This window comes from Quercus robur, chromosome 8, assembly GCF_932294415.1.
Source record: "Quercus robur chromosome 8, dhQueRobu3.1, whole genome shotgun sequence".
Classification (NCBI taxonomy): domain Eukaryota; kingdom Viridiplantae; phylum Streptophyta; class Magnoliopsida; order Fagales; family Fagaceae; genus Quercus; species Quercus robur.
In genome coordinates this window covers 59,602,197-59,629,413 of record NC_065541.1, presented here as the reverse complement: position 1 = coordinate 59,629,413, position 27,217 = coordinate 59,602,197, and the positions used below count along the sequence as shown (strand labels likewise).

Below are 27,217 nucleotides of genomic sequence, written 5' to 3'. Positions count from 1 at the left end.
GCAACCATATTTTCTAAATTTGACATGAAAAGTGGATTTTGGCAGATACAGATAGATGAGACAGATAGATACAAAACTGCTTTTACAGTTCCTTTTGGTCATTATGAATGGAATGTTATGCCTTTTGGTTTGAATAATGCACCCAGTGAATTTCAAAATATAATGAATGACATATTTACACCTTTCACAGATTTTTCCATTGTTTATATAGATGATGTCCTAATCTTTTCTAAAACAATAGATGACCATTGGAAACATTTAAATATATTTGTCAGAATAATCAAACAAAATGGTTTAGTTGTTTCGGCCTCTAAAATAAGTTTATTTCAAGATAAAATTCGATTTTTAGGTCATAATATTTATAAGGGAACTTTAAGCCCTATTAACAGAGCTATTCAATTTGTAGATAAATTCCTAGACGAGATAAAAGATAAAAATCAATTACAGAGATTTCTTGGCAGTTTAAATTATGTTTCAGATTATTTTCAGGGATTAAGAAAAATATGCAGACCCTTGTATAAAATATTAGAAAAGAATCCTCCGCCTTGGATAGACAGACATACTATGATAGTTAGACAGATTAAAAAATATGTTAAGCAACTTCCTTGTATTGTTATTCCCTCTCTTCATACTTTTAAAATTGTTGAGACAGATGCTTCTGACATAGGTTATGGTGGAATCCTAAAACAGGTAGCAAAAAATGATGCTAAAGAACAAATTATTAGATTTCATTCTGGCTCTTGGTCATCTACCCAGGAGAATTACAGTACTATTAAGAAAGAAATTTTATCTATCATACTATGTATTTCAAAATTTCAAAATGACCTTTTTAATCAAAAGTTTTTAATCAGAGTTGATTGTAAAAGTGCTAAAGAAGTTTTACAAAAAGATGTTCAAAATCTTGTTTCCAAACAGAGTTTTGCTTGATGGCAGACTATTTTAAGTGTTTTTGACTTTGATATTGAATATATTAAAGGGGAAACTAATTCAATTCCTGATTTTCTAACTCGTGAATTTCTACAGGGAAGATGAGTTCCCTTGCAGATAAGAGCAAATCCCCAAAACCCAGAACAAGACAGTTTTATACTGCTCCCTCGATTCCTCCTCCCCCTAGCAGATTCCTCCCTTGTCCCTCTTTCACTTCACCCACTTTCTCTTCAAATAAATCTCAAGAAAGAACTCCATTAACTTGTAGTCCAAACCCTTTCCAACTGCTCTCCCCAAGCCCCAATCCAACATCCAAACAGACTTATGCCCTACCCTCAACGTCCTCAACCCCTCCTTTAAAGAAACCATTTAATGTAGTTGCATCTTCCTTTCCTCCTTTGGCCTCTCCTTCCAACCAACCAAAATATAGATCCTCCCTCTTAGGAAACCCAAACCCAAATCCCAAAAGAAGATCACAGCATTGAACTCCCAAAAGACTCTTGGAATTTTATTTTGTGGATTGAACCAGAATACTAGCACATAAAAGACACCCTCTCCCTAGTTAAATAGCTCATACCCCCAGGATAGGAACATCCTAAGATAGAAACTTTTAAGACCCAGACATTTTATGAGCATATTTTAGTAGATACAGACTCAATATTAGTAACACATATGCCTTGTTCCCAGGAACCAAACAGAGTTGGTTACTTTAAAATTGTTATAAAACAGGTTCTTACTCCTTCCCAGTGGAAAGCACAACCCTGGATCACCAGGAACTTTTCTTTTAAATTACCATATTTGTTTTTCCTTCCTTTGTTGACTATTTCTCTTTCATGTCTTATCTTTTCTTCTACTTCTATCTTCCTACGTAGAGATTCTTTACTACTATTTGTTTTTGGTTTTTGCATGTCCTTTATTATCACTTTCCCTACATCTTCACTATTCTGTCTTTGAAACAATTCTTTTATCTCTTTTACCATTCCTTTTTGTATTATTTCTTTATTATTATCTATTAGAGATTCTTTCTTGCTTGTCTCTATTAGGCTCTTTTGTCTATCTGTGTCTAGCTTTTTACATATAATTTGTACTGAACTAGAAACTTCTTTATTGTTTTGCTTTTCCACCATTTCTTTTAGTCTGTCATTTTCTATAATATTTTTTTCTTTTGTGAGATCTTTTGTTTTATTTTCTATACGTGTTACTCTTTCCATAATTGGGTCAATTTTTTCATCAACTCTTTTGTCAGTTGCTTTTAGCGTCTATAAGTTCTTATCTACAATTTCTTTTAAACTATTATTTATACACCAATTATCTGTCATAGTTTTTGTAAAAGATGATCTTTGATGGGGTTCAAAATCTATTTCTTTTTTCACAGGTGAATTTAAAGCTTTCATTCTTTCATAAAGGTCCAAAAAACTATCATTTTTCTTTTCAACTTTAGTATATATAGTGGATCTGTCAATATTTTCTAAAGATTCTAATTTTCTATTAATTCTGTCCAAAAAACTATCATTATTTTTATTAGTCTGTCGGTTGATTTTATCATCTATGAAAGTACTCCAATTATTTGTATTGTTATAGTTATAATTATCCATATCACTGTTAGAGTCAGAATCTGTTTCATAATCCATATCACTATTTGACCAATTATCATCTATATCTTTCATGCTATAACCTTCATCATAATCTATATCATCATAGTCCATGTTTCAAATTAGTGTGTGCCTAAGAATCTTTGGATATGTGTAGGCCAAACAAAAGAATGGCCTACCAATGGAAGAATAGTCTACAAATGTATGTGGCCATATCAACTGGGTCGGGGGTTTAGTGGTAAGGCATTTGGGCGAACACGAGCACAACTTATGTCGCAGCAACTCGTTGGTGCTCTTTTGTATTGCATACATGACAGAAGTTTTAGTTCGATAACGGTTAGAGTGCTATTATAATAATATTTTTAGATAAAAAAGTCGCACCGTCCAACTTTTTCTTTTTTCTAAAAAAAATTATTGTATGTGAGCTTTACAATAATTCGGCTGCGGATGCTTTGGAGAGAGGATCTTTGGGTATGTGTAGGCCAGACAAAAGAATGGCCTACCAATGAAAGAATAGTGTACAAATGTATGTGGCCATATCAATTGGGTCGGTGGTTTAGTGGTAAGGCATTTGGGCAAACACGAGCACAACTTATGTCGTTGTAGCTCGTTGGTGTTCTTCTGTATTGCACACATGATAGAAGTTTTAGTTCAATAGCGGTTAGAGTGCTACTCTAATAATATTTTTAGATAAGAAAGTCACATCGATCATCCAACTATTTTATTATTTATTTTTTAAATAATTTTAGCCATATAGGTGGACCCTGTACCGACGACCATTTTGGCACATTGGAATAACCATTTGATCGCATTCATGTTCATTGATCACCAAGATAAAAAGTGAGTGAGCCCACGGATTGATGGGATTGAAGCTTAGCTGAGAGTTTACCAAAAAAACAAAAAGGTGGCTAATAAGAATGTGTTAGTTTCAAAATATCTTGACTGTCGTATTGATTGACTGATTTTTATAATCGGTATTTTGTGTTGGTTCTGTTTCTGTAGCATTTATAAATCCACCTTGGCCGCCTAAAGACAAATGTATGTGTGGAAGTGGAGGCGACTCTATATTTTGTAGATTTTGGGGGCAGTTTTATGGTTTCCTAGGTTTGGTTCTCCCTACTACCCAGTCCCTACTAATTATTGGGGCATTATTATTATTATTTAAAAAAAAACAGAAATGAATTAAAAAAAATAAAATAAAATACAAGTTAACATTTTCGATATTTTGGCTAATACCAGTTAGGTCCAAACTTTTTAAAACTAACTAATTTGGTCCCTAAACTCAACTTAATTTCTAAACAGTTACTCATTTTCTCTTCCTTCTCATTGGGACCAAATTGGTTAATTTTGAAAAATCTTGAATCTAGCTAATATTAGGCCAAACCTTAGGGTGTTTTTTGTATTTTACCTAAAATAAAAACTATTGGAACATGTTTTTAGTTTTTGACAAGTGTGTGATTGCCCTATGCAAGCTTGTAAGTTGTAATGTAGCAACCAGTTTCAATAAATTGGATCAATGGCCTTTTACTTTTAAAAATAATAATAAATAAATAGATAGGATATTATGGAAAGAAAGATGGGTACAAATGATCAACCTACATAAGCCTAGAACCATCTCTTTGTACTTTGGGACACCAAAGTGGGGGACAAGAGATGGAGATTGGCCCATACTAATTATAAAAAGCAGCCCATTGGGCCCGAAGACGGATCTAGACATTGCCCTATCTCCACAAAAGAAAACAACAAAAAGTCATAAAAAGAAAGTATAGAGGAAAGAATGTCTTCCAATATCATTACAAATTTACATTTCACCAATAAGGGGAAAACCCTTTGTTCCTTAAAAGTTCCCCCACATTATCTCTACCCATTACTGCTATAGAAGGATTGAAGGATTTTCCTTGCAAGGTCTTGACTTTGGATCAATGATTATATTAATCCACTATACGATGTCAATATTAGACAATCTAGAAAAGTTCATTAGCCAAACCCGTGACACCCAAGGGCAGTGTAAACACACATGCTCCAAGGTTTGTTCTGCATCATTATACTATAAGCACTTTTGTTGTTGTTGAGAAACTACTATAAGCACTTTGTGGAGGAGAAAGGAAACCTCTTTACTAGCTCTGCACAAATTGGGAGTATCCTTCAGTAATTTTATTTTACAACACAGATCGGGAAAATACTAAAGACAGAGATCATTCCACCTTAAAATTTACACCTTGTGACCTGATACAAACCCAAATATAGATTGGAGGATAAAGTTATGGAGTTGAACAAATTCTCTGCCCCCCCAAAAAAATTGTTTCCCAATAGATGATGTTGGCACTTGCCAATCATTAAATTATGTCAAATTTAATGAAAATGACAAAACGACAATGAAAGTAAGTGTCACAAAATAAAACATAAAATAATCCCGTTTAAAGGCTCTTGGTCTTGGCACATGGATGGTTTTTGTAATTATATTTTCATTTTTAAGAGATAGCATTTTAAAATCGACTTTAAAACATGCTCTAAATTGGCTACTCCTTGAGTCCTCTGAAAAATTCAGCACAATACCGGCTATAGATCCCTCTAATGCTCCTGCCCTTCAAATGATCTCTGAAATATTATCTGCTTTTTTTATTTAATTTTTATTTTGAAGTAATTATTTTCCATTTCATCACCATTAAGAACATATTCAAAAAAATCTCGGACCAGACATTATAATGCCATTACTCAGCCTAACTACTGAAAATAATAATGTTTTTTATTTTTTTATTTTTTTTATTACAAATAATTCAATAGTTACAATGGAAAGGGAGATTTGAACTTCAGGACTAATAAATACTAGGATGTACCAGTTAAATTATAAGACTTTTGGCAAAAATAATAGTTTGCATCAATCATTAGCTGAGTTTTCCTACATTAAACTATTCTGCGATTTTTTTTTTCCAAAATTAAAATCATTTAGAATTCTTACTTCGTAGGGTAGTCTACCATAATGTTCTTAAAAGCTCATCCATTTCATTTTTAAATGAATGGATTACATTTTATTTCATTATCAAGATTAAAAAGAGAAGAGTTGTTTATCACCATTTTGGGATATGTTCAAATTATGAAAAGTTTACTTCCAAAATGGTTTATATGAAAAATCCTCAAACCCACTACACGGTAATTGATAAAAAAATCCACATGTATATTTAGTCACATGATTTATTTAACGAGTCATGTGAAAGGAATATTTTATATTTTGGAGAAATGAATGGAACGAGTGCTCACCTACAATCCATTCTATCCGTCGAATCGGATTGTTATGTCCTTAGATTTGGCCGCAATCTTTTCAAATTTGATAGAGATCTCACCATATGGCAACATTGAACGAGGATAATGACAACTTCAAAGGAAGAGAATGGTGGCATTGAAGGTGGTTTCAATTGGATTGGTTGATTTTGAATTGCATAAGAGTAGAATCACCACTCAAAACCAATCTAATTGGTTTTTGCTTTTTTAGAGTTGGGGACCAGTTATCAACTAATTGACTATTTTATAATTTGTATTAGTCGATTTTCAGATCGGTTCATCTCGAGTCTTATTCGATGAACTACTCATCATTTAAAATTTTTGTTAAAAATAAAAAATTCCTTTCATTTTATTTCCATCCCATTCTCCCAAAACAAATACAGTATAGGTTTAAAAACAAATATACAAAATTAACCATAATTGTATTGGTTAACTTTCATTAAAAAAAAAAAAAAAAAAAAAAAAAAAAAAAGGTATTGGTTAACATTCTCTAACAACGCCGTCATCCTCTCCTAAGCTAACAAAAACGCAGTGACACACGGAGAAGCAAAAAAAAAAAAAAAAAACAGAGAATGGATCAGCGAGCTCCGAACTTACTAGACGAAGCCCTAGGGCTTGTGGACGAAGAAAAGAAAAAGCCTTGGCCGCTAAGCAGCCGAGTTGTTCTCGTGGAGGACCGAGTCGAGACTAGCGGCGCTTTTGTTCTCCACCACCTCCTCAAGCGTGCTCTCTCCCCTCACTCCTCTAACGACGTCGTTGTCTTCCTCGCTTTCTCTCAGCCCTTCTCTCACTATGACCGCGTCCTCAGAAAACTCGTACTCTCTCTCTCTCTCAATTATCTCCTTTGCAAATTGCATTACTCAAGTTCAATTATTTAACCACAATTCTTTGAATTTGGTGAATTAGCTGGTTTATATGTTCATTTGCTTTCGTGGGTTTAGAACCATTCTTGGAATTGTGTGATTTTGTTTGAGAAATTTTGTTCCTTTTACTATTTGTTACATTCTCTGAAAAAGAGTGTTTTGTGTTTGTGTGTGTGTGTGTGTGTGTGTTTTAAATAGAATAGTTTATATAAATTAAGCCAAAAGGCAAGGAATTTAGAAGGATTACAATTCTTTTGAATTTCTAATAATATTGTTTTGTTTGTTTTTTTTTAAATGTCAAGTGAGGGAATGAAAAAACATAGAGGAAGACTTAAAATAACATAAGTAGAAGTGTCATTTAATAGAATGGCAGAAAAGAATACATGTGCCAATGAATTTTAGTTATTAATAGACTGTTTGATCACAATGTTGTGTTTCACGTCTACTATAGTTATGGGAATATTTTTGTTTAAAATTATGTTGAGCTAGCTGCTGCTGCAATCAAATTTTAGAAGTGATTAATCAAATGTCCCTAAGACGGTTTTAGCTTTTAAAAACGAGCATGCAGAATGTACCTGGATAATTTTTCTTTCTTTTAATATATCAAATTGCACTTGTGAAGTCATTCCTCATTCTACTCCTCACATCTTTCATTTAGATTTAGCTCAGTGGTTAATTTTATTAGTATTTTCAAAGCAGTTTAATATATGTTATATGAAAATTAAATACAATTTATATATTTTGTTTTTTGAGGTATATTGTTATGACAGGGTTGCAACTTAACTGCCCAAAGAGAGAATAACAGATTCTTTTTCCTTGACTTGCTCATGTCAGAGTTTCCAGGTGAGAAATTAGGTGTAATTGATTCTTGCTATTTCTAAGCTACAATTTTTTTTTGCATTTTTTCTGATGGAACCTATAAATGCAACCTCTTTAATAAGGGAAGAATAAATACAGGTCTTTTAAAAGTTGGAATCTAAATGTCAGCTCAAGATCTGTTCATCAAGCATTCTTGTTCTTTTTGGTCTTACCATTTGTTGGGTGTGGTCAAGAAACTTTATTTTATTATTTTTCTTTGTAATCACTTAATGAATGTGCACATAGAACTTTGTGCGCTCAAGAAAATTTGTCAATGTGTTACTTATCAAAAATAAAAATGTCAATGTGTGTATAAAAACTTTGTGCACTCAAGAATATGTCTGCTATACACACATGGTCCAGTTATTTCACCTTTGTGCTTTATGCAAAAATTGAGTTTATTGCTTTAACAAATCATGATAGAAAAAGATCTTTCGGAGGATGATAAAAGACAGATAAATGATACTTGATAGGATTGAACCATGACGCGAAATTTTCTTTGGTTAATTGATGAATAGATGGAGATGAAGGAAATAAAGATGGGCTTGTTGCTTTGTATGGGAAAATTGAAAAAGTGGTCAATACCTCATTTCAAGAAAACAAGAAGTGTATTACCATTGTTATAGATGATTTCTCTCTTATGGAGGTGGCTGCTAATGGCGCTACAAATTATGTCTTAGACTTTCTGCGTTACTGCCGCACATTAACATCGGCATTTGTAAGACCATGAGGCTACTGTCAACTCTTTTTTTTTTTTTTTTTTCCTTCTAATTTTGTTCTGTACTTCTGGTTCTTTTGTTGAGTCTTGTTCCTTCTTATAGTGTTTTTGTTCTATTCTTGTATCAGGGTTGTTCGTTAGTTGTCCTTAACCATGAGGATATATATTCAAGCATAGAGAGACCTGCACTTATTTTACAGATGGAGTACCTTGCAGATATTCTAATAAAGGCAGAACCATTGGCCACTGGTTTGGCCACAGATGTGCATGGACAGGTAGAGTTGTGTTATTTCTATCTAAATGTTCTTTTATGTTATGTGTGTGTGTGCGTGTCCATGTGTGTTTATTAATCTAATGCTTTACTGAATTTTGGTAATGGAACAGCCAAAATGTATAAATAGAAACTTCTTGTGTCCCCATGTAAGTGTTCTGTTCTTATTTGTACTGGTTGTTTCTCAGGGTGTTCTGTTTTGTGAGTCTAGATGGTGCAATTGACTTAAATAGGTGAGACCTTAAATAACGTTAGTATGAGAGAGCTTCAAAGTTCAAATAATGTTAATATATGCTGATGTTTCTCAGCCTTAGTCATAGTTGGTCATTTGATGTCCCATAGCCCGGAGTCAGTACTAGCACAGGAAAAAAGAGAACTTTATATTGGTCCCCGTCTTTGTTGACATTCACCTTATTCTTGATCATATTATTTTTTTGTACTCTTGGACTCACTTTTAGATTCTGGTTGTTTACCACATTACATAATTTTACTGTGTATTAAATTACATTCTATATCTAGTTGTAAGGAAAATATGCATGGGCTATGTTTTTTCCCCAGATGTTGCATGGACTTGTTTTACACTCATTTTTTTTAAATAATGTCTCACACAATGTTACTGCTGGTTTTTCTTCTTTAGTCTTTTATTTTAACCTATAATATATTATATTTTTATAAAAATTAACAGCAGCCTACTTCTAAGAAGTGGCTGGTTAACTGCCTACTTTTACCTATAACTTCAGCAGTTATGTTGTCTTCGACTGAATTACATTCAGGAAGAGCACCTGCTAATATATGTGGAGATCCTTTAAGACTATTTGATCTTTAACATATGGGATGGTGTAAAATAGCAAGTCATGCCTGAATTATAACATGTTTCATGTTTGTACCTAATCGCTCAAGTCATACAAGTAGAGCATATTTTACGTTTGTTTGTCCATTTTATATTTGCCTCAAATTGATCAGTTGTTATGTTTCTTTGTTGCAGTTGACAGTTTTAAACAAGGAAATAAGGGATGAGCAGGGGAGCTCAAGAAACAAGATATGTAATTTTCACTTCAGGGTCAAGGAGAACGGTGTTGAATATTTTTATCCTGGAAGCAAAACTTGATGAGACACCATCTAGTTGGGAAAGTCAAGATAAGATGGAGAAATGAGTTTAGGGAAACTAGAAACATAACCTGTTATCCACTCGTCTGTTTGTTATAACTAATGGGGATGACTTTTTTTTTTTGAGAAATTCAGATAACTAATGGGGATGACTTGGTATGTCAGTTACAAGAGATAAATTCTCCTCTTTTATAGACCCTGCGGAGTGTATTGCATTCAAGTTCATATGCAGACCATGTATTTGTATTTGTATCAGAATTGAATCAATCCCAAGTTTCCAATCAAATTCAAATACAAGGACTCACGATAAGCTTTTACAATGACAGTAGCAAATGGACGAGAAATTATAAAATCTATACGGTGGACAAGTGATGTGGTCCATCATTCTACTAAAAAACTTCCACTTATTTAAAATTGTTAGTTAGAAATTTTTTTTAAACAGAAATTAATTACTGATTCAGCAATTTTAAACAAGGGGAAGTTTTTTAATAGAATGGTGGACAAATGACCTGATCCACCAGAGGACATTATAATTTCTCCAAATGGACCCAACTACTTATTATAAGGTTGAGTTTTAACAACATTCACTTGCCTTTGGGGTGGGCGAGGGATTTGGACATTCGACAAAGTTGAAATCACACCATATGTGAGTGACTGCCTAACTGGTTAGTTATATGACCTACTACCTTCATAAATGAGCACAACAAAAAAGTGTCCATTTGAAAATAACTAATTTAGTTTTTTGTTGAAAACCTTTTGCTTTAAGCACTTGAGATAAAAGGTAAAAGTTAGGGGTGTTTGGTTTGAGCATCACTCATAACTCAGTTCCCATATCTCATATCTTATTATAACTCAAACTCAATTTCCATAACTCATATCTCTATCTCTACTTTTTCCTTCACTCCAAATATTTGTTTGGTTCCATATTTTGGGTGTGCATATCTCATGTCTTAAACTCAAATTTGTGCATAACGTGGTGGAGCCCACATAATGAAGAAGGTGAATGACAAACCCAAAGTGATCGAACTGGGTTTCAGAACTGATTCTCGGTGAAACCTCTGATACGGTTTGGCTGAAGGTCTTCTTTAGATGCACAAAAATGTTTTAGAGAAAAAGTGAGAGGAGGGAGGAGAGAAGGTTTAGTAAAAGGAAAGGCATTTACAAAATGAGAAGAATGGTGGGTGTAGAGTGAATCTGTAATGTGAAAGAGTAAAAGAAAAGCTGCCTCAAAAAAAAAAAAAAATGTAAAGAGAAAAACTATGAAATATATTAATAAATACATGACTATGAAATGTGTGGTATGAAAGAATTCAATTTTTGTTTTTATATGAATAATATATTTTATCATAAACTTAATGACAATAACCTATTATTACTTGAGAGGATATATATTTTTGTTCTCAAAGTAAAGAATAATTAGTGATCATGCTCCCACAAGAGATTGTCAAAAAAAAAAGAGATTGTCTTTATTTTATATTTGCACTTTGGCAATTAATTTATACATTCACTGGGTTTTCAATGCCTAATCAAGTTGAATAAAGTCTCTTGCCTTAATGATTTTGGCAAATTATCCGGAAGTGTATTTTGCAATCAAAATTTTTTTTTGGTATAATATCATAATATGTACCAGTACCATAACCATACCATTTGATGATTATGAGAAGAAAAAGAAGAGCACTTTTCAAGTTGATAATGACACGTGAAACACCGTCTACCTTGAAATAGCGAACGTTTTGTGCTCGTGTTGACTTCAGCCACGTGGACTGTTTTGTTGGTTCGGATAATGCATGGAATGGGACCTAATCTAATCTTGGATACTGCACGCTCAGCTTCCTTTGTTTCTGAACCACGAATAATAAGTCATAACTGGTTTTTACCAAAAAAAAAAAAAAGTCCTAACTGGTATAAAAAGCCATCCAACTTTCATGGTATCCAAGCCAATTGCTTCATGCCATGTCATCAAGTGCAGCTCTTTTCATTTTCCCTACTCATATATACTATAATATGTCAATTTTTTATTCCCATTAAAATAGACCTGCTGTGCAATCAATGCAATAGTCACACTCCCTTTCCTTCTGTGTGTGTTAGTATTTGTTTCTCAAATAAAGGACCCTCTTTTTTTTCTTTTTTCTTTTTTTATAAAAATTTCCCCTTGTTTTCCTGTATTGTGCTTCCTGGAGCTGCCTGAAGCCCAGATGCCGGAGCCTCACAGAGGTTAGCTTCTCATTTTCTCTCTCTGGTAATCTGATTAATCTATGAATATTGAATATAATTGAGCTACAATCCCCTGTGAATATTATGTGCTTGTTTTTGTTTCTAGGCTAATTGAGTAAATGTTTTCTTGAGCATGCTCAATCATGAATCATGAATCATGAATCATGATCCAGAATCTGAATTTCTTTTTTCTATACAAAATTTTAAGGAGACAACAGAACTCAGATTTATCTGAGCCTCCCGATGGGGGGAGAGCCAGACGAACCACTTGACCCAAGGGATTTGGCGGCCATGATACAGAAAAATTAAATTTCATCCTCATGGCACATATGCAGGTCTGCCTGCAAGTGGAAGCTCCTTCCATGGCATAAGTAGTTGAAACTGCTGCCCGTTTGTGAAATTATCAGTTCAGATATCATTACAGTTTGTGAATTATGATTGCATAAAACTGTTGGTTAATGCCTCTTTGGGAACTCAAAACATTTGATTTGTGCTTATCTCAAACTCACAGCTAACCTGCTTGTGTGATGAGGAATGACCAAAGCTTCTGGTGACCCTTGGCCTTTTTCCCTGCTGCCCAAATGATGATTTCATTTGGTTGGCTGCAGATCCATGTAACGCCACTTAATCAAAGAACATCAGAACAGAAATGCTTCAAAATAAGAGCGAAGAAGGTTTACATAAAAATTGGAGTTTCTTCAAGCATCCACTCATGTAAAAAAGTCTTAAAATACAATAGCAAACCGAGTTGAAGAGTTTCTTTAGAGGAGGTCTACCCTTTCAAGGGTTACCACCTTTTGAGTAGTAGTAGTAGTACTAATACTAGCACACTAGTGCATAACAATAAAACAGAGTCTAAGGTCTTGGGTGTTTCTGTCGAGTCCCCACACACAATCCATTTGATCTTTGATCACCACATTGGTAACTTTCCACCACATGCCCACATCCAGCAAGATGAAATCTGAATGCTTCCTCTCCTGAACACAGCTAGTGCCTATTACATGTACAAGATTCTATACGTACTATCAGGGACAAATCGGGTTAGCAATGTGTATGCTTGCTTTTGTTTTCGTGCACCACCTGTCGAACAAATTGCCCCCGAACACGTGGTCTCTGTTCTGCCAGTTTCTTCCTGCTCTGGTATCGGACCTAAAGAAGAAGACATAAAGAGATAGTTCTTTCATTTCTCTTCCAAAATCAAAGGAGTAAGGATTACATAATGGGAATGCAGGAACAAGTAATCAAATCTTTTCAGTATTGAAACAACTTATCTTACTATGGTCATACGGTCATACCAATTACCCAAGAAAAGAAATGTAGACTGTGATCATACTAAATGAATGCCAAAAAGTATGTTGAAAAGGTGAAATACAGCTCAAATTGATTTAGCATTTGTCTTGAATAGAAACGGTGATTTAATGATTTCAGGGTGTCTAACATCAAGATTGAAAACTATCGAAGATTTGAAGACATACTTCATGATGGGAAACTTTACATTAAAAGTAAATTTATGTATTAAGGGACAATTTAATGAATCTCTAGTGGCCATGTTACTCAAATGCTTTAACACACTTTCAGTTACCTTTTTCTCAAAGCATCTCTCTTTCCTCTTCTGGCGGAATTTGTTTAAAGCAGCTTCTCTTAGTGCAACACGGTCTGGATCAATTCCACTTCTGCTTGTAAATCCGATTATACCACTTGCTTCGCCTTCTCCAGTGATCCCATTATCACTTTCCATATTTGTTCCTGAAGCATTTAAAGTGGCAGTGCTTCCATTCTGCCCATTGCTCCCATGGTTGCTTCCATTCTGCCCATTGCTCCCATGGTTGCTTCCTGAGGCACTTCCATTCAAACTGGGACTGCCAGCATTTCCTTCAAGGGACACACTTAACAAATTTGATGATCCACATTGAGGAGCTGCATCTGCATTGTTTTTCATAGACAGATCATCGTGGTTATCCAGCTCCTGCTGGGCCATGCTGTGCACATGGTGGTGGTGATGGTGGTAATGATGATGGTGGTGCTGCACTTGGACCTGCTGGTTGAGACCCCTTGTTTGTGCCAAAATCATGTTAGTCATTGCAGCATCTTTCTTATCTTGTATTCTTGACTGAGGGTGAGGAATATGGCTATTTTGCACTGGTTGGAAGGCAGAGGAGGGATGGAGACATTTGACCGCAGATTTGGGTAGTGACTTGTCATCAAATGGCAGTTGCTTGGTGGAAACATTATTAGTAGTGGAGCCCATGTCATTGTTGTTACTACTGCCATTGGAACATTGATTGGGTTGTGTATTATTTGAGCTAGATTGAAAATTTTGCTTTGATTCAGTTTTAGCTGCCTCTGAGCTCTTACCAAGAGGACAGCTACCAACATTCCCCGTTGGAGCGTGATTAGTAGTTGCAGAGGTGTACCTGCAAGTAAGAAAATTGTTATGCCTGTCAAATTTGGAGGATGTCAGGTCAGAAGATGGATGTAATCTTTAAGTATATATACCTTGAGAAGGCTGAAAGGTCTGAATGTCTCAAAACATTTCGGTCAGGAGCACTGTTGCCAGTATCTCCAACATCTTTCAGCCTCTTTAAACAAAGGTCAAGGGAAGATGTTTCCTTAATGTCAAAGATGGCCTTATCTTTCATGTTGGATACCTTGGAGGTACCATTTGGGACGTTAAAGACCACACTTTCCATCTCAGGATCAGTCCTTTTAGTGGTTAGACCCATTAGATCAGAGGCTTTGTCCTCCAATTCGCCATTTAGTTTCTCACTGTGGAGCTCCGCTTGTCCTTTCAGCAGATTCTCATCATCTTTCCTTGAATCTATTTCAGAAATTTTGTCTTCATTAGTGCCAGCTAAGTTAGCCAACCCCTTGGCACTTGGGTCTTCCAGCTGCAAATTTGGAATTCTTGGTTCTCCGATCTTCAAGTCTTTGCCCATGACAACATTGTTGAAATGAAGCAGTACAAAGTAGGAAAATAAGTAAAGATATAGCAGAGTTAGATGTCAATATATTATTGTTAGAAGCAGAGCCATGCATACCAAACTCATAATCATGCTCTTCATGCTCCACAGGCACCCAGTTGTTGCCAAATGCCTCTGGCCTTGAATGAATAACCCGGGCACAAGTGCTATCAGGAGCATCGGCTAACTGTTCCCATGGTGACATTGGTTGGGGGCTGTCAACTTCTACTGCCCTTTTTGTCCAAGAGCTCTGCAAGGTGCATATAGAAATTTCAAATTTGGCTTTTTTTTGGGATTATAAGGCCTTCTATCACAGCTATTAAGTATTTTATGTTTACATACACAAACAAGAATATATCATATGCTCACACTCAATAATACATCACCCCAACTAATCATGCCTGGCTAAACAAATCTCCTTTTTTGGCAATTCTGCTCAGTTATGGGTTCCTTGACCTCAAATCAAGTCATTATGTCTCGTTTACCATTTCAATCAATACTCTAGTTGGACATCTGCTTGTCCTAGTCAGACCAATGGTGATATTTTGTGCTCATATAGAAAGAATTTTTTGGATTCCAATATTTTACATGTATATTCGATAAAATCATTATATCTCCTTTTTAAATTTGCTGGACTTCTTTGGTCTTTTTATTTTAGATATTACTTTTGTTTTTAGGTGTTTCTCTAGTATACTGTCCACATCCATTGTAGTCAAGTTGCGCCCCTTACTGTGCCTTTTAAAAAAAATGAAATTAATACTTATCAAAGAATTATTATTATTATTATTAGTTACAGTGAAGGAGTACATAATAGTATTGTGCTTATTAGAAAAATAATAACAGTAGTGTGCTCGAACCCATGAATATAATACTTGAAAAATGGCAAAAATGTATAGGGTATGGATTATTTTGTGAAAGAGATATGCCAAATATGATAAAAACTTAATATAGTGCTCCCTCCTTGATTACTTGTCAAGCGTAACTAACTGGTATAAGGAAAGCATACATAAGGAATATTGGAAGATGAATTCTTTTGCTTCCCTTAGTATTTGAGTAGAAGAGGTTGAAACTAGGATATATTTGGGTCCAACCTAAGTCCATGACTTATTTTTTTATTGCTCCCTTAAAAGACTGATAATGAATTCCTTATAAACAGAAAGCAAAGGTAAATTTGAGTAGGCCAGAAGTTGCACCATGGTCAAGATAATAAAGGTTTCTAAGGGAGACCATATTTGGAAAGCAAACTACAAAAATCAGGATGGTAAAAGCAAAGGAGTCTCTTTGTTTGCAAGTATCATAATGATCAGGTATTATGGTGCTTCAAATGAGGTGTCATAATACAGACTAATGCATGGCTGCCAAATCATTAGTTTGGTATTGGCTATCATTGGATGACAGAATACTGGTGTTGTTTTTGAAAAATCTCATTATGGCAACCATTGATCTATCACGTGCCAACTGCCAAGTGTTGAAAAACCATGTTTTGCTACACAGACTGCCACAATGCCTAGAAATCATAATTATTAAAAAAAGAAGCAGACCAGACCTGGGGTCCAATTGACAAACACATGAATTGGAGATTATTTGTTATTGAAAACCAGCCAGACAACCATTGACCCAACAATTGAACTGTTAGCCAATGACTTGATCCTTGTTGGATGTTATATTTGGTAATAATGAAGAAAGCATTTCTGTGATGTTGGTAGCTTGACAACTTCCCCATTCTCCATGGCACTGGAAAGACAATGGTCTCGAGCTCCCCAATAGTAGTACTAAGATTACTATGTGGAACAACCGAATAAGGTTTCTTTGAGATGGAGTCAGGGTCTTAGCCTAATAACTGGAGAAAGGGCTGACCAAGCTAGACATGCATCTTCATTATGTATGGGGGACTTCTATCCACGTCCCTTGACTGCTCCACCATGTGCACTAAAAGAAGCTTACTAATGTGGAGGCCTGCCACAAACCACCATCATCGCCCTCCCTTGTTTCCCTCTCAAACAATGTTACTCTCCAAACAGCGCAAGGTATTCTGCTAACACACTATCATGTACAGGGTACCCCCACTTAATGCTAATTACTGATGCTAGCGTAAGCACACACACACCCCCCCCCCCCCCCCCCTCCCCCTTCCCCCTTCTCTCTCTCTTCTTTTTGGTACTCTGTACACTGCATTTCTTCTATGTGCATGGAATTATTACATAGATATGAGGCATAATACTTCAAGCTTATGTACTTCTCTAATGATTTTTAAATTATTCATGCCAACATTAAAGAGACAAGTCGCTGTTACTATAACCAACTTAAATGCAACTTCAAAGAAACATCCTTGAGGCTAGAACTTTACTATCAGATATGGTTAGACAAACTATAAAGAGAATAAGTTCGTTTTCTTGGTGCTTTTAATAAAATCTATTGTCTATAGTTATCAGTTCAGTTGGATTTCAAGCTTATGTACTTCTCTGATGATTTTAAATTATTCATGCCAACATTAAAGAGACAAGTTGTTGTTACTATAACCAACTTAAATGCAACTTCAAAGAAACGTCCTTGAGGCTAGGACTTTACCATCAGATATGGTAAGACAAACTATAAAGAGAAAAAAATCTTCCATAGGTAATTATAAATGCAAGTAAATTAGCATCTTGATGAAAATTAAAATTTTTCTAATAAATAAGAAGGTATACAGATAGGTTGTGCATGTAATATAAGAAAGAAGAGTCAGTAACACCAACTATCAATGTATAGAAGAGGCAAAAATTGAAACAACAAAGAGTTACTACTCCCTACTTAAAAATTGTTAGTAATACCTGAGTACCACTTCCATCATCACTCCCATCCCTAAGATTCAAACCAATGCTCCTATTATCATCTTCATCATTACTGCCGGTGTTGTTGTCTAACTCATCACCACTTTTCAACTTTGTGGAAGTTCGTATATGTACAGCACTTTCGCTTCCACTAGCACTGCCACTACACTGATGAAAGGAGGAATAATAAATGGAAAACAGAAGAGGAAGAGTCTACACTTTTTTGTGATTATCAATTAAGTGGTGTATAAATGGTGAAAACAGAAAAGGTAGATAAAATTATCTCCAAAAGTCAAACTTGGTCAAATGGCATGACTACAAGAAAAATCAACGCCTTCTTTTTAGATGGTATGGTTCAAATAGGTGCTCAGGGACAATGTAATGCATAGTTATGAACCAACCTGAAGTATAAGTGAACAATTGGTCCATCATATAGTTTCATAGATAAAATGGAAATAACCATGGCAACTCACGCTGTGACATTTCCTCCAAACATGCTGCCAAAGATTTTTTAGCTCATTCTTTCGAATCGGCTTTGCTAAAAAGTCAACCGCACCCTTTGACAGACATTTAAAGACTATATTCATGGAATCGTAAGATGACATCACTGCAAATAAAACTCACCCAGGTGTAGCAGTTAAAAGTATCAATTGGTTAAAGATAAGAGGGGTAATATCATGTTACTTTTACATAAAAGAAATAATAACAGAAATTCACTCACTAATCACAGGAATATTCTTGCAAGTTTTGTGGCTCATTATCTTGCTTAAAAGGCCAATGCCTGATAAACAAGGCATGACTACCTCAGTCAAAACTAGATCAACATGAGTGGTATAATCTTCTATGATCTTCCAAGCTTGTAGACCATTTTCTGCTGCTGTAACTGCCAAGATTGGGTTAACTATTAGGTTTGTTTAAGAAGTGACAGCCAAAAGGACACCATGCTTGCATAGGATGCACAATACACAAGATAAATGACAATATTCAGAATTTCAGATACCAATGCACCAAGCATATTGCATTTAAAATGGATAAAATCTTACCAAAAGCATTTCAGTCCCCAAAGGAGGGAAAGAGAACAAATAATCTTAAGAATGCCAAGTTCAAGAACTAGCATTAAAAAAATAATAATAATAAAAAACACATAATAAAACACTTCAATAGGTCAAGAAAGCATCTTAACCATAAGAACAACATGAGGTTTTCTTGGGGAAGTGTGAAATTATATTGATGTTTCAACTTCAACATAACTTTTTTATTTATTTTATAAAGGGAACAGATATAGAACCTACCTTCATAGCCACAATTTCGAAGCAATGCGCTGACAACATGCCGAGTTGAATCATCATTTTCCACCAGTAGAACCTTAAGAGACCTAAGAGGCAGAAACCTCTCCCAGCGAACCAGAGGCCTTTGGTGCTGTTGCTGTGAGCTCTGCATGACAACCTGGGTTTGCACCTTGTCTTGGACTGCTTCCATCTGCCCATCATCAACATCCTCTGCATCCTCATTAATCCGCGACTCATTCTCTTCTGATAGACCTTGGCCCTCACCTACAATCCTCCCATTCTTTATTTCCTTGTGCTCATCTTGTAGATGGTGTGTTATTTTCATCAGCCCTTCGGTCCTGGGACCATTATTATTCATCTGAACTATTCTCATCAACCAGATTCAAAAAGGCTAATAATGAGAAATGTAATAGATTGAGTTAGTGCAAAACCCTCATCCAATCCTGAAGAGAGCTTGCACATCCCGATGTCTTCAAGATAAAAGCCTTTACAAACAAACGCACTTCATTAAATCCTGCATAAGTCCAATAAAAACCACCGTTTTAATACAAAGCTGCACAAACTCAAGATCTCTAATATTAGTCTGACAATAACATGAAACCTTCAAACCCTCCTTGGTTTTTGTTACAGTGAAAAGAATAGAAAACAGATTAACCACATGCTCTAAACCTAAAATTTGTCCTCAAGTTTGAATAATTTCTCAAACATGGATCCTGATTCAAAAACATTGTGTAAAAGAATTGGAATTATCAACATTTTTTATCATTTGGGAACCAGGAAAGGCAGATTATGTACATACGATTCAAAACATTATGGTTTTCAGTATATATATTTTCATGTTAAAAATATCTTTATTCACAAAACAAGATAGTTTGAATAAATAGGATGTGTTTCAAACTTCACCTAAACAATTACAATCTAAAACTCAAAAGTTCTAAAATATATATATATATATATATAAATGTCGATGAAGGGATGCTGCCCAAAGCAGCCATCCAGTTAAGATCTCAAAAAATCTGTTTGATAACACGTTGAAGATGCTCAAAATCTTCAAAATATCTGACCATTCCTCTCTCGCCAAATTGTCCACAATACACACAAAGGAATACTCTTCCATATTTTTTTAACTCTGGTGTTGATAAATATCTTCCTCACCAAAAATCATGCATATGAGACATAGTTTTCGGCATAAACTAAGATACACTAACAAATAATGAAAACACAAATGACCAAATATCTCTTGCCAGTTGCCACCAAACAATGAAGCTACTAGCAAGAGAACCTCAACTGAATTCCCACTTTTCTTGCACATGCAACACTGATCAATAATCAAAACATTTCGTTTATCGAAATTATCTTCAACTAAAATTTTTTTGCACCTACAGGACCCCTCATAGCATCATAAAATGATCAAAACTCCAAACTTTTCCATTATAGTTTTAAATATCTCAGATAAATAAATGAACTTGGTTTCAAAAAAAAAAAAAAATGTAGGAAAAGTCAACTGCTCATGTTAAGAAACCTAAGTATGAAGTATGTTATTTACTCAACTGAATCAAATCTAGGAGTCCCAGAATTTTTTTTTTCATTCTTTATTTTCCCATTCACCAAACAGATGCTAATTAAGCACAGATATCAAATTTCAAAAAATATAGTTCAGATTTCACCAAGGAAAAACAGCAATTGAACTTTATACTTAGGTTTAAACTTATATAAATCATTTTAATTAGTTAATTTTGTCTTTTTAATTTATAGAACTTCATTTCTTTTTTTAGCAACCAAGTTCTCAATTTTGTTTTATATATAAAAATAAATAAAAAAATCATATAATTTTCAAACAAATAAGAACTTAAAAAAAAAAAGATTTTTTCCATTTCCAAAAAATATTAAAGAAAAACAGTGTGATATAGTTGGAGCTGGATCCAATCACCAACGGTCGAAATTCAAACTGAGAAATAGAAACAAAATTCAAATGCTTTAAACGAAATTATACCTCTGTAACTCTGATTAGAGATCGGTTAAACGACAACGGTCAAAGAATTCGAAATTTCAAGCAAGCACCGAGATTCACATAGGAAAAAAAAAAAAAAAAAAAACCAAAGCTTCGAAGCTTTAAACAACTTTTAGGGTTTGAATAGAGAAAAAAAAAATTATAAAAAGTTTGAACAAATTTTTTTGATGAAGAATCGGCTGGACTGGAGTGATTGGTTGAGAAACGGCGAGCTTATAAAAGCTGAGAGATGCGAAAAAGATATTATAAGAGAGAGAGGAGAGAAGGGGCGATTGCTGACGTGGAAGAAGTGGAGGTTTCAGCCATGACACGTCGGATGAGCGGGTCCGAGATCTCCGTTGGATTTGATCGCGTTTGGAAACGTGGAGCGTTGTGCGAAGAGTTAAAGATGCTTTCCCTTTGTTGTAGACGACGAGTCGGCTGTGTCGTTTTTGGTTTTCACGTCAATATTTATTTAAATTGCTATTCCAACGGGACAATATTTATTTGTGATAATGTTATGTTTTTAATTATAAATTTTGAATGAAAGAAAGGGCTTGCACATGTGATCACCGTCTCTTTGCTCATTTAAACCCAACTCTTGTATGCTTCTTTTAAAAAAAAAACCCAATTCTTGTATACTATTACTCGAATTCATATGTCCCAAATTTATAGGCGTGATGGGTCACAAGGAATAAATTATTAAGTCCACCAGAAGGATTACTAATGTGGTCTTCCTAACCAATGAGACGATGTCATCTATGCAAACGTGTGAGTGAGCTTCCTAATCAGTATAAGGAATAAAAAATAAAAAATTACTAGGTGATGTCATATTTGCATAAATAACAGCATTTTATTAGTTTGAAGATCATGGAGAATCACGTCAACAGTCCTCCTAATGAACCTAATAATTTCTCATCACAAGAGCTTCCTAACATTAAATCATCTCTCGGGTAATTTAAGTTATGGGCAGTGTGTCAATGCTATTATGTTTACTATATAAACCGACAAGGCATTATTTATTTTATACTATTATTTTCTTTTTGGTAAAATTTTTATATTATTTTCTCCTTGAGGTGTAAATATAATAACTGCTTTGTAAATAAAATATCTTTGTTTTGAATCCAAAGCATGTTTTGTCAACAAAGCATATACCGTAGTATATGCTCTAGTTAGAAAGGCAAACAAAAATGTTAGTCCCATGTACAAACAAATTCACACAAAAGATTTGTGAAGAGCTGCAGGGAGGGGTGTGCGAAAAACCGAAAAACCAAAACAACTGATTGAAATTGGCCGAACCGTGTTCAAAATTTTGGTTTGGTTTTGGTGCGGTTCGATTTCAGTTTCCCATTTCTTGAAACTGAAAAATTCGGTTCCGATTTCAGTTGCAAGTATTCATACACCAAACTGGCCAAAACCGAACCGAAATAAATATATAATTTATATTATATTTTATATTTATATGGCCTTGCAAATATATTGGGCAAACTTGGGCTTGGCGTCTGGGCTTGGCCTTGTCGAAATTACTCAAGCCCACTGCCCATTAGATAAGTTAGATTAACTAACTAAAATTAAACTAATTAACTTAAATTAATTAAGTTAAACAGAAACTAATTGAAAAATAAAAAATAAAAAATAAAAATCCTACCCTACCTACCCCACTTTCACTTACACGCCTCCATCACTCCCTTTCACACACTCCAGCCTCCATCAATCCACATCTACCACCGGCCTCCACACGTCGGCCTCTACGGCTACTCCACATGCTGGCCTCTTCGTCTCTCATGGTATGATTCTTCTCTTTTATTTCTTTTCTTTCTATGTCTCTGATATATATCATGAGAGTACCATTTGGCTTGCTGGGGCACCTTCTTTTGCAATATTTCGCTCAAATTTCTTTGTTTCACATTGCATATTCCAACACCTCAAATGTGTACACTTCACTTTTCTGAGTTTTCTTGCTTCCTTTTCAAATCGATTGAAACCGATTAATTCTCAATTATTTTGGTTGGTTTTAGTTAAGAATTTCACAAACCGAAATTTTTGGTTTCAGTTGGCCAAACACATAGAAAACCGGCCGAACTGAACCGATTATACCCCTAGCTGCAAGTTCGGCTCAAAGACGTACATGAAGATATAGCTCCAACTGTTTTTGTAGGATGTTTTATTTTCTTTGAATAAAATTTCCATTTGGATTCTCAAAAAAATAAAATAACATGCTATAATTATTGTGTTACTTTTTTCTAATGGAAATATTTCATTTTAAAAAATCAAAGATTTTTACTCAATTATATTTACAAACCCCAAGAGAGAGTCATGTCAATTATACTTTGAACAATTTTTTCAAAATAAAATTTTTTTGTTGTTAATGAAGTCATAGTATGAAAGGATAAAGACTTATTTGTTGTATTTATACGACTTAAGGGGGGAGACAATTTTTTTTTTTTTTGAAATGTTTAAAGGAGAGAGTCATTTCATAAAATCTTAAATGAGGCTCATGTAATTTGTCCAAATCAAAAATATGTAAACGAAACTTGTCAAAACATTATTCAAGTATGAATAAAATTTTTCTCCAAACTAGTTTAGTGTTTCGTCATTCAATCCAGAAGAAGTTGGTCTATTATATATGTACTTGCATGGAAAACTCTGGAGCTCTCAAAATGAGATCAGAGTAAATGATCAAGTGTGGTGGGATCCATCTCATATTCACAAAGCAGTCTATGGAGTTTTTTAAAGAGTTCAACTTCCAACAATGCCAGTTTGAAGCTTGAACAAAGCTGCTTCTGTGCCATGTACAGTACATGGACATGTTGCTCACAACCACCCTAGGTAAATTTTGGGCCACCATCGATGTTGGTGTGGGCTTATCTAGCAAGAGAGTTTTGAAAAGAGTTCTCCTAAGACCTCAATTTCTGTGCTACAATTCTAACGTGGTAAATTGTGAATGGTTTACTTATCACTTTTACATTAATTTTTCGTTTTTTTTTCTTTTTCTTTTCTATCATTCATAATTAATCACATCAGGATTAAAACAAAAGTTGTGTCTACAAATTTTCTTTTTCAAAAATAACCATGTTAAGCTTTCTTTTCTTTTATTTTTTCATTATTTTTTTATAAAATTTTTAAGCCATTTTCGTGTGGGACTTGAATGGTTGGATTATGGTCTTTCTAAGGTTAATTTCATGGAAACTTTGTGTTGGTGCAAACGCAATGATAATGGAAATAACACAAAAAGAAATTGAATAATACTTATGAATATTATTAATTTAAAGAGAGAAATTACACAACACTATTTGGACTGAGGCGCGGCACTCACTCTCTTTAAGGAGATTTAAGCCCTTGGTTGGCTAAACTTTGTAATCGGTGCAGACCGTTTCTGAATTGTCTCCCCCAAGATACAACAACCCAACAAGTGTCGTATAGCTAGAACAACTACTGCACAAAGTGTTCAAGCCCAAAACTCCACCAAAAAGAACATTCTTCCTTGCTAAGAACCTCTCTATTTTTTAGTGTATATTTTTTGTAGTAACTTGGATTGGGTCTGAATGAGTCTATTTATAAGTTCAATGGGCCTCATGAAATTACTACCCAAATTAATCTGATTAATTAGGTCCATTATTCTGATGTAGTGTGTGTTACAAGATTAATTGTTGGATATTAATATGATAGGGTGGAGTCACACAATTAATGGAGATAAGGAGTTTCTAAAGAATGAAAAGGCTCAAATGGATAGTCCATTAAGTGGATTAATGGCTCTTCATTTTCCATAATAAAAATGGAGTATTAATACGGGCCATTTACTCACCAACGGATATGGTAATTATTCTAAATGGGCTGTTAAGTAGGAGGATTTAAGAGATTGACTCATTTCCATTTTTGATACCTTCACCCTTCACCTTCCTCTTGCGCACATATCTAGCCCAATATCTAAGACAATTCATGTTAGCCTATTAATCACCACAATTAAAAAGAATAAATAGTCTCTCTCCTTTTCAATGTAGGATTAAACATTTTCACTAACTTTTCATCTTTCATATTCACTCCCACGTCTTTACATTTATGTTGTAACATTTATTCATTTTAATTATTTAATATTAAAATGCTCCAACAATCCTCCACTCATTTTAATATTAAATTTTTTTAGTTAAAGAGACATTACCAGGCAAAGACAGGTTACTATGCATCATGAAGGTGTGCTTTGCATTGAACCTTCACTTAGTAAAATAACGATCTCAACTCTAGAGTCGTAGTGGTCTCCGACTTGAACTAGGACTGCTTTAGGGAAATTAAACGTCACTGCTTACACATAACAACCCAGGTGTTGACATGAGCTTTTATAGCTAGCACTTTACGGCCGTGTGCTGATCCCAGTTTCATGAGTGTATTTGAGATTAAGTCCAAATCTCATAGGGAGCGGCCCCACCCCCACACTCACATAGGTGAAATTTTGTCAAGGGTGCTTCTGTAATTCTGACACTCCACTTATACGAGCTATAAATTTCATTAAGAGTTTTTTACTCAACCTTTCCACATTACAGGATAAATGCACTTACATAATAGGGATGAACAATTAAAAAATTATTTACAAAATAAATAATTAAAAAAAATAGTACATTTCTTACGACCATCATATGATTTGTTTTTCCCATTGAATCCAATTCTCAGAATCTCTAATTGTTGGGTTGGGTATCCTCATACATGGCTCATGATTCTATGGACTTTAGTCCCACCCCCCTCGATGTATTCCAAACTTTATCTTTTGCCAAGGTCTTGGTAAATGGATCTGCTAGTTTATCATTAGATTTAATATAATCCACAGTTACGATGCCACTACTCAAATAAGATTGCACGAAATTGTGCTTTCTTCTTATAGGTCTGGATTTATCATTGTAGTAACGGTTTTTAACTCTACCAATTGTGGCAGTTCTATCACAACGAATTCATATAGGTGGAATTGGCTTTTTCCAAAGTGGAATTTCATATAACAAATTTCTAAGCCAACTTGCCTCTTCACTAGTTGAAGCTAATGTTATTAATTCAGCTTTCATTGTTGAATTAGCAATTATTGTTTGCTTTTTAGATTTCCAACAAATAGCACCACTACCTAAGGTAAAAATATAACCAGTGGTAGAGAGAGAATCACCTGACAAAGTATTTCAATCGGCATCACTAAAAGCTTCAATCATAGCAGGGTACTTTTATAAAATAAGCCATAGCTTTGGGTACCAATTAAATATCTCATGACTCATTCAATAGCTAGCCAATGATCTTTACTGGGCTTGCTAATAAATCTGCTAAGCACTCCTACTGCATATGCAATGTCAGGTCTAGTACAATCAGTAGCATAACGCAAACTACCAATGATGCTAGCATAATCCTTTTGATTAAAAATCTCATCATCATTATTCATTGGAAATAAATGAACACTAGAATCAAAAGGAGTAGCTACACTTTTGTAATCATGAAAATTATATTTTCTCAACATAACGTGATTGATCAAGATATATTTCATCACATGCTTTTGTAATTTTCATGCCCAAAATAAAATTAGCCTCACCAAGATCTTTCATATCAAAATAGCTTTTAAGCATATTTTTTGTCTCATTTATAATATGCATATTTGAGCCAAAAATCATCATATCATCCACATAGAGGCTAATAATAACATGTAAATTATTCCATGATTTAGAATAAATACATTTATCACATTCATTTAATTTATAACCATTCTCAATCATGCAAGAATCAAACTTTTCATGCCATTACTTAGGTGCTTGTTTTAAGCCATATAGGGATTTAGTTAGCTTACATATCTTACTTTCTTGTCCAAGCTCTACAAAACCTATGGGTTGATCCATATAAATCTCTTCCTCTAGGTCCCCATTTAGAAAAGCAGTTTTTACATCCATTTGATGAATTTTCAAATAAAAAATTGCAACAATAGCAACTAACAATCCAATAGATGTAATTCTTGTTATCGGAGAAAATGTATCAAAGAAATCAAGATCAGCTTTTTGTTTAAAGCCTTTTGCAACAAGTCTAGCTTTAAACTTATCTATTGATCCATCCGGTTTCAACTTTTTTCTAATGACACATTTACAACCTATAGTCTTACAACCCGGTGGAAGATCTACCAATTTCCAAGTTCTATTAGAAATTAGAGATTTCATCTCATCATTTACAACCTCTTTCCAAAATATAGTATCAGGTGATGTTAAAGCCTCTTTTAAATTTTGAGGATTTTTCTTAACGTTAAAAATATAATAATCAGGACCAAAATCCTTTTCAACTCAAGCTCTTTTTCTCCTTCTAGGTTCCATTTCAAAATTTTCTTGATTT

At 34.4% G+C, this 27,217-nt stretch overlaps 1 protein-coding gene, 1 long non-coding RNA gene and 1 pseudogene across 4 annotated transcripts; 2 read left to right on the top strand and 1 right to left on the bottom strand.

Annotated features, from left to right (window-relative positions):
- The first annotated feature begins 6,306 nt into the window (after window positions 1–6,306).
- Window positions 6,307–9,935, top strand: LOC126697354 (elongator complex protein 6). 2 transcript variants are annotated; one of them, XR_007646190.1, is made up of 6 exons: window positions 6,307–6,613; window positions 7,432–7,504; window positions 8,038–8,237; window positions 8,366–8,512; window positions 9,494–9,730; window positions 9,771–9,935. XR_007646190.1 is itself a non-coding variant. In XM_050394313.1 (5 exons), exons 1-5 carry the CDS (start codon window positions 6,371–6,373, stop codon window positions 9,614–9,616), a joined length of 786 nt encoding a protein of 261 aa, XP_050250270.1. In that variant the 5' UTR covers window positions 6,307–6,370; the 3' UTR covers window positions 9,617–9,935. The 2 variants fall into 2 exon arrangements, 1 of the variants encoding a protein (XP_050250270.1); XM_050394313.1 differs by having other exon boundaries at window positions 9,494–9,935.
- A 1,802-nt stretch (window positions 9,936–11,737) lies between these two features.
- Window positions 11,738–12,326, top strand: LOC126697353 (uncharacterized). Its single transcript, XR_007646189.1, has 2 exons — window positions 11,738–11,829; window positions 12,038–12,326. It is a non-coding gene; the product is annotated as an uncharacterized LOC126697353 (long non-coding RNA).
- Window positions 12,327–12,482: 156 nt separating this feature from the next.
- On the bottom strand, window positions 12,483–21,121 carry LOC126697352 (two-component response regulator-like PRR37; annotated as a pseudogene). The gene is made up of 9 exons (XR_007646188.1): window positions 20,882–21,121; window positions 18,892–19,402; window positions 18,321–18,482; window positions 18,001–18,206; window positions 17,600–17,762; window positions 14,868–15,039; window positions 14,326–14,755; window positions 13,412–14,243; window positions 12,483–12,978 (listed from the first exon to the last, which is right to left on the bottom strand). The product of XR_007646188.1 is annotated as a two-component response regulator-like PRR37 (transcript).
- Between the last annotated feature and the right edge of the window lie 6,096 nt (window positions 21,122–27,217).

Excerpts from the sequence above, each read along its gene's own strand:
- LOC126697354 (XM_050394313.1), top strand. The coding sequence starts at position 6,371 with ATGGATCAGCGAGCTCCGAACTTACTAGACGAAGCCCTAGGGCTTGTG. Across the intron at positions 7,505-8,037 it reads GCTCATGTCAGAGTTTCCAG|ATGGAGATGAAGGAAATAAA; the intron begins GTGAGAAATTAG and ends ATTGATGAATAG. Across the intron at positions 8,238-8,365 it reads GCACATTAACATCGGCATTT|GGTTGTTCGTTAGTTGTCCT; the intron begins GTAAGACCATGA and ends TTCTTGTATCAG.